General features: G+C 53.1%; 1 protein-coding gene across 1 annotated transcript in view; it reads right to left on the bottom strand.

Moving 5' to 3' along the window:
* Positions 1 to 957: 957 nt before the first annotated feature.
* Positions 958 to 7,813, bottom strand: part of RRP12 (ribosomal RNA processing 12 homolog) — a 28,142-nt gene continuing 21,286 nt past the window's right edge. Inside the window, exons 30-34 of the mRNA XM_059899502.1 lie at positions 5,837 to 5,886; positions 3,785 to 3,854; positions 2,182 to 2,249; positions 1,787 to 1,869; positions 958 to 1,481 (exon numbers count right to left, since the gene is read on the bottom strand). Of these exons, the coding sequence (XP_059755485.1) occupies positions 1,379 to 1,481; positions 1,787 to 1,869; positions 2,182 to 2,249; positions 3,785 to 3,854; positions 5,837 to 5,886 (374 nt within the window). The 3' untranslated portion in view covers positions 958 to 1,378. The remainder of the gene's footprint in view (positions 1,482 to 1,786; positions 1,870 to 2,181; positions 2,250 to 3,784; positions 3,855 to 5,836; positions 5,887 to 7,813) is intronic.

The following is a 7,813-nucleotide window of genomic DNA, read 5'->3' as shown; positions in this document are numbered from 1 at the left end:
TGGCGCACGGGCATGTGGAATCTTCCCAGACCAGGGCTCAACCCCGTGTCCCCTGCATTGGCAGGCGGATTCTTAACCACTGCGCCACCAGGGAAGTCCTGCCTCCTCTTTCTAGTCCGAGTCCCTGGTGCTCAACCACAGCTCCACAGACCAGCCCCAGAGCATTCGCTGCCCCTCCTGGTGCTCCAAACATCACCTTCTAACTGGGACTGTGAAGTCAGGGAGACTCCTGACACAGGTGGGTCAAGATCCAAAGGGCATAAAGAAGATGTGGCACATATATACAATGGAATATTACTCAGCCATAAAAAGAAACGAAATTGAGTTATCTGTAGTGAGGTAGATGAACCTAGAGTCTGTCATACAAAGTGAAGTAAGTCAGAAAGAGAAAAACAAATACCGTATGCTAACACATATATATGGAATCTAAAAACAAACAAACAAAATGGTTCTGAAGAACCTAGGGGCAGGACAGGAATAAAGACGCAGACGTAGAGAATGGACTTGAGGACATGGGGAGTGGGAAGGGTAAGCTGGGACAAAGTGAGAGAGTGGCAATGGACATATATACACTATCAAATGTAAAATAGATAGCTAGTGGGAAGCAGCCGCATAGCACAGGGAGATCAGCTCGGTGCTTTGTGACCACCTAGAGGGGTGGGATAGGGAGGGTGGGAGGAAGACGCAAGAGGGAGGGGATATGGGGATATATGTATATGTGTAGCTGATTCACTTTGTTATACAGCAGAAACTAACACACCATTGTAAAGCAATTATACTCCAATAAAGATGTTAAAAAAAAAGATACAAAGGGCAAGATCCAAAGCCTGACCCAGGGCTATTATGCTACGCGCCCCCAACAGCATGATGGGACAGGAGAGGAAGTGGTCAAGCCACTGTTGCCAATGACCAGACACTGTTCTTGTACCTGAGGGGGGCAGGTGATAAAACACAGTGTTTCTAGGTACAACACATGGTGTTGCATCTTTATTCTATGTCTGATCACAGCAAATCTCACACAGCCAGACTGCAGCCAGGCAGAGTGCCACGTGGCTACAGGCAGCTAGAGGAAAGGAAGACCGTCTATTCTGTTGCACGCAAACACTCTGGATAGAAAGCACAGCCGCCTCACTAGCCTACTCAGAGGCACTGAGGCCACATTCCCATCTCCAGGCCCCAGGGACATCTCTAAAGGGTGACTCCCATTTGGAGCTTCCAAAATCCAGGGCACCTCTGGGAACCAGTCCTGGTTCCAACAAGTCATTCTGAGTCCAGGCTCTCCCACTGACTGCTGCATCTGGAGCTGGCGTCACGGCAGCTTGGGGGCTAAAAAGGGGCCTCCAGCTGGACCACAGAGCAGCCCGGGGGTTCCCGGGGCTCAGGGCCGTTGATCCTTTCTGCGGAGCTTGTGTCCCACCTGGGAGCCCCGCTGGGCAGCTCTCACCAGGCCTTTGAACTGTCCCTGCAGCTTCACCTTCTTCCTGCAGGGACAAGGATCAGAAGGGTCACACGTCGCCGAGAACAGGCAGCCCCCCTTCCCATAGCATCAAAGGGTGGTGCCCCCACCCCGGCACCAGCAGGAACAGGGGAGAAGGGGCGCTGCCAGGTGGTGGGCAGCACGTGATCCGCGCACACCACACCCATCATGTTTAAAAGAGCAGTTCAAGTCAATGATACTTGAAGGTGCATGTGAAAAAGTAAAAATAAAAAACTGGAAGAGACTTGAGCAATCGAGTGGAGAGTGTAACGAGCACAGCCCTCACCCCCGACCCTGCACACGCCGTACCTGCGGTTGAGCTTGGTTTTACTGAGGGGGATGTAGGCATAGGGCTCGAGCCGACCTTTCTTCTTCACGTCACCCTTTGCTTTCTGCTCACCCAGAGAAACAGAGTCAGCCAGGAGGGTGGGCTTCCCTTTCCACCCTTGCCCCTGACCTGACAGGCTGCATCGTCCCTTCCCTTCATCCTCTGCCTCAGGTGGTGCCAAAGAGCTTCTGCAGCCCTGGACAGCCATCCAACAAAGGCCTGGACTTCAGGTGCTAACAAGACCTCTGTGTGCCCCTCAGTGTGGCCTCAGGCTGGCTCCACAGAGGTGCCTCTCCAGGGCGGTGATGGGCACAGCTGCCCCGCACTTCCCCAGAGACTCTGCCAGGAGAGTCCTTGCCCCACCGGCAGCTCTTACCTTGGCCTTGTATTCAGCCCCGGGGGTAGCCTTCTTGGCCACAGGGCGATGGATGCCAGAGCCTCCCGCTAGAGGGGGAACACAGAGGCCATGAGTCAGGCAAGGCCAGGGCAATCGGGCAGCCTTCTCCCCGGAGAGCAGGCAATGGGAGAAGGCAATGGGCACCTTCTCCCCAAAGAGCTGCTGGGGAGATGAGTCACAGCCAGGACCGAATGGCTGTCCCCTACCAACAAAGGACAAAGACCTTCCTCGAGAAGGGACTGTCCAGCGACTTGACAATTAGACCACTGAGCTCCTCAGACTGACCTGAATCCACAGAGACCTACCAGTGACCTCTGGGAACATACATATTCTTGACTAACATAAAATACCTCACCCTCTCCAAACTAAATCTGCTCCATTTGTTCTGGGGAAAAGAACATAGGCTTTGAAGCCAGACAGACTGGGGTTCAACTCCCAGCTCTAACCGCAGGCAAGGCTCTTAACTTTCTGGAGCCTCTTAAGCTCATCTGTAAAATGAGGCACTAAGGCTTGACCTCATTCAGGCTTCACACCAAAACTGTGAGTTAGAAAGGCAGCTCTTATCCCATCGTACAGACGTGAAAACTGCGGCTTCGAGAGATCGAAGTGCTTCCAAGGCCAGTGTCATTTCCAGCCCGGACTTCCGCACAGTCATGGATGGAATCCCACAGTGCCCACTAGGGAGGGCTCTCTTAGATGACCCAGATGAATCTCCTTTAAAGGTGAGAAACTAGAAGGTCAGAGAGGCAGCGTGACCAGGCCACGGTCACACAGCTAAGAGCAGCTGGCCAAGCAGTCCTGAACCCAGGCCTCCTGCCGCATCGTGTGGTACCACTGCTTCTGCACCACACCATCTCAGAGCAGAGGAGGTGAGCTGGGCCATGGCCTGGGGGGCCACAGAACGAGAAGGAGCCCTGAGGCACTCCAGCTGGGTGAGGATGCCGTGGGGCTCTGAGAGCATACCTGCTACTGGGATCAGGGACCTCCCGCAGGAGCCCCTGGACCTCCAGATGCAGAGCAGGGGCTCTGCTTCGAGGGCCTGGGGGCAGGGGCCCTGCGGGGGCTGCCTCGGGAGAAAGGAGGCAAAGGTGAGGCAACAGAGGCCTCTCCTGGCTTCGGGCAGCCACCTTGGTACCTCTAGCAGCTACTCTGGGGAAAGGAACAGCCTGGGAGCCCAGAAACAACTGTACAGGGGAACTCCCTGGGCAGCCCTCCCAACTGCCACCCTCAACATAGATCAAATCTGGCCTGACTCAAAGCCAGCAAAGAGAGGCAGACATCTCCCAGGAGAAGGGTGGGCTGCAAGCCTCAGGAAAGCTTGGGTGGGTGGGGAAGAGATGGGGCTCAGGGGCTCCCCAGAAGGGTTGGGGGTTCTGTGCACAGATCTCCTAACCCCCAGGCTCTCCCTCACCCACAGACCCCCTGGGTCCCCAGCCCAGTCTTATGGGACATATCAGCTAATCTTTGCTGGTGCCAACTGAGTACAACCAGGCCATGCAGCCTCTTGGCTCTGCCTGCAACACACCCTGCCTAGTGCCGGTGACAGGGAACCTGCACCAAGAGAGACGAGAGGAAGCCTCACCTTGGTACTGAGGGGGCATCTCCAGCTCCTCATCGTCAGCCTCTTTCTGCTTGAGCTTCTGGTGCTTTTTCTATAAAGAGGGAACAAGCAAAGTTCATAAACAAGAGGACATGATGATCCTCACTAATGGTAGCCGCAAAAGCAATCACAACCTGCGTTAGTAGAAAAGGTTCTCTGCCAAGCACTCAATCCCCCATACAGATGAGGGCACTAAAGCTCAGAAAGGGCAAGTAACCAGGCAAGGCCACCCTGCTAGGCAGCACAGGCGCGGCCTCCAGCCCAGGTCCTCACTGCAGAGCTCAGGTCGGCTGCTCCACGGCTAGGCCTCTCCACATGAACTCCCCCAACAGGGCTACAGCTGCCTGTCTGGGCACCTTGACCTCAGTTTAGCCCAGCCTTCCTAACGGGGGTAATGAGGTCCTCAGCCTCTTTGGGGAGAACAGCTTTACCGGTACTTCGTCTCACATGAAGACGCACCCTCCCCATTAGTCAGACTCACTGATCTCTGACTAAGTGCCAGGCCCTGGGGGTACAGGGGACAAGACCCACTTCCTGTGCTCCCGGGGCCCTCAGGCAGGTGGGAGACCCCTGCTCAAGTCAGTCATCACAGTCGCTCAACAATGCTACCGTCCCCGGAGTTGTAAGCACGAGGCAAATGCTACCTGCCAGGCACCGTGCTGGGAGCTCCAAGAGGGAGAGGTGGGCCTGACAGCAGCCCAGCCCACCAGGAGATCTGAGCCCGGAAAACTGACAACTAGGCAAGGCGGAGGGCCGTTGTGTGGGGAGACCTGAGCTCGCAGGGCTGGCTGCCCCACAGTGTCTCTCCCACACTGCCCGGGAAGCCTGTTCAAACTACAGATTCCTGAGGCTCAAGCTCCCCAGGGACCCAAGGCACCTGAGGGGCATTCACTGGCTTAGGGGTCAGATAGAAGGGAAGGTGTGCCAGGTAAAGGGAACGAGGCTGCAGCACACACAAGTGTGTCTGCGGAACCAGGACACCCAGTTTTGCTAGCTGAGACCCAGCAGAGGGGGCTCCTTGTGGAGAAACAAAAACCGGCTGGAAATGTGGCTTTGGCTTCATCATGGAGGTGATGGCTCAGTTTGTTCTTGTTTCAGCTGGCACCTGGCAACAGTTCTGCCCACTGGCAACTGCAGCTGTCAGTTGCACCCTGGCATTTTATGCTCCCACAACTGAGGGCAGAGGAGTGAGACTAAGCAACTGTTATGCAAAAAAGCCCCCGGGGATGCCAATGGCGGGCGATGGCTGCCATGAGCCAACCGGGAGCGTGGCCACCCTGGGACCCTCTCGGTGCCGTGAGACAAGGTGCCCCAGCCCTGCTCTGCTGACCTGGGGGCCATCCTTCCACAGCCGCAGTCAGCTCCCCTGGCCAGGAGCAAGGGTAGGCTGCAGAAGAACTGCAAAGCCACCTGTGAGGATGGGCTCAAGGAATCAGGCAGGCTTCGGCCAGAAGAAGATTTCCAGGGAAAATGTAATGATGATGATGATGATGACAACGATGAACAGCCACCACTTCCCTAGCGCCGCTAAGTGCCATACGCTTTACATACAAGCTGGGATTTGAGTTCAGCCTGGGGCCGGAGACATGCACTTTTAACAACCCCTGTGGCCTCGGGCAGGCTGCGGATGATAAAGAGTCCCCACCTCCTGGGAGGATTAGTGAGGCGACACATGGGGCCCTCGGCACTCCTCAGGGGTGGGTGCCCCTCCCCCAGGTGGAGCCGGCCCCCCGCAGCACGCAGGCCGGCTGTTGCCCTTGCTGCCTGCACAGCACATGCCCTCGGTGGAGAGACAAGGGACCGTCTCTTTCTTCCTTCAGCTGGACAACGCAGTCAACACGGAAGGAGGCACTGGGTGCTTCAGAGGGAGCCAAGCCCCCTCCGCGCCCCACAGAGGGGTCAGCCGTGACACTGCAAGCCCCGGACTGCCTGCTGTGTGCCACCCCGAGGCTCCACTGAGCAGTGAGGAAGCAGGGCAAGTGAGTGTGGGAGTGGTCTAAGGGCCCCAGCCCTCCAGCAGCAGGAATTACTCACACTCCTGACGCCCACGTCTTCCATCAGGTCAGCCATCTCTTCATCCTCCCCTGGAGCGAAAAAGAAGAGAGACCTGTGAACACTCAGGGAGCGCCCCTGTCCTCCCAAAGCCCACACAAATTTCAACCTGCCTCCTCCCGGCTCATCAGGGTGCAAGGGCTGCCAACTCCAGCCCCAGAAGACCTATCCCGTGGAAGATGAGACCCCTGGACCCTGCCCCTTCCTCCTTCCCATCCTGGGCCCCAAGGACGACAGCCCCTCAAGGAAGCGGTGACCTGACTTCTGAAGTGAATACAGCTTTTGTTGAGACTCTAAGAAAGCCCCAGGTTTCCGGGGGAGCCAGGCATTCCCGCAGCCCCACATACACTCCACTTGGCTGGGAAGACTGCCCTATTCCCCTGCTTAAAAACCTTTCCCCGCATCTGTGCTAGGCATTGTGTGGCGATATAAAGAAGTATGAACCAACAAAAAGCATAGGCAACAAAAGGTAGATAAACGAAAGATACATAGATTAGACTCCATTAAAAACGTTAAACTTGTGTATGTCAAAGGACACACCAACAGGATGAAAAGGCAGCCTACAGGATAGGAGAAGGTATTTGCAAAATACTTTCAAAAGATAGATAAACAAAAGATAGATAAATTAGACTCCATTAAAAATGTTAAACTTGGGGCTTCCCTGGTGGCGCAGTGGTTGAGAGTCTGCCTGACAATGCAGGGGAAACGGGTTCGAGCCCTGGTTTGGGAAGATCCCACATGCCGCAGAGCAACTAGGCCCGTGAGCCACAATTACTGAGCCTGCGCGTCTAGAGCCTGTGCTCCGTAACAAGAGAGGCCGCGATAGTGAGAGGCCCGCGCACCACGATGAAGAGTGGCCCCCACTTGCCGCAACTAGAGAAAGCCCTCCCACAGAAACGAAGACCCAACACAGCCATAAATAAATAAATAAATAAAATTTAAAAAAAAAAATGTTAAACTTGTGTATGTCAAAGGACACAGCAACAGGATGAAAACGCAGCCTACAGGATAGGAGAAAGTATTTACAAATCATACATCTGATAAAAAGTTAATATCCAGAATAAAGAAAGAACTCCTACAACTCAACAACAAAAAGAAACAACCAGAGACGCAAGAGGGAGGGGATATGGCGACATATGTATACATATTGCTGATTCACTTTGTTATACAGCAGACACTAACACAACAATGTAAAGCAATTATACTCCAATAAAAATGTTAAAAAAAAACAACAAAAAAAAACCCAATTCAAAAATGGGCAAAGGACTTGAGTAGACACTTCTCCAAAAAGATAGACAAAAAACATGAAAAGACGCTAAACATCACTAATCATTAGGGAAATGCAAACAAAACTACCATGAGATACCACTTTACATACATTAGGATGGCTACTATCAATGAAACAGAAAACAGCAAGGGTTGGAGAGGGTGTGGAGAAATTGAAACCCTTGTGTCCTGCTGGTGGGAATGTAAAATAGTGCAGCCACCATGGAAAACAGTAGGGCAGTTCCTCAAAAAATTAAAGACAGAACTACCATATGATCCAGCAATTCCACTTCTGGGCATATACCCAAATGAACTGAAAGCAGGATCTTGAAGAGGTATTTGTATATTTATGTTCATAGCAGCACTATTCACAATAGTCAAAAAGTGGAAGAAAGAAAAACAAAAAAAAGTGGAAGCAACCCAAATGTCCACTGATGGATGATGGACAAACAAAATGTGGTCTAGATATACAACAGAATAAGGCAAGCCTTAAAAAGGAAGGAAATTCTGACACAAGCTACAACACGGATAAACCTTGAGGACATTATGCTAAGTGAAATAAACCAGACACAAAAGCACAAATACTGAATGATTCCACTTATATGAGGAACCTCGACTCATATTCAAATTCATATCCATACAGACAGAAAGCAGAATGGTGGCTGTCAGGGGCCGGAGGAGGGGGAAATGGGG

The sequence above is a fragment of the Balaenoptera ricei genome, chromosome 16, assembly GCF_028023285.1.
Source record: "Balaenoptera ricei isolate mBalRic1 chromosome 16, mBalRic1.hap2, whole genome shotgun sequence".
NCBI classification, from domain to species: domain Eukaryota; kingdom Metazoa; phylum Chordata; class Mammalia; order Artiodactyla; family Balaenopteridae; genus Balaenoptera; species Balaenoptera ricei.
The sequence above is the reverse complement of the archived record's forward strand: the minus strand, read 5'-3'. Positions and strand labels throughout refer to the sequence as shown.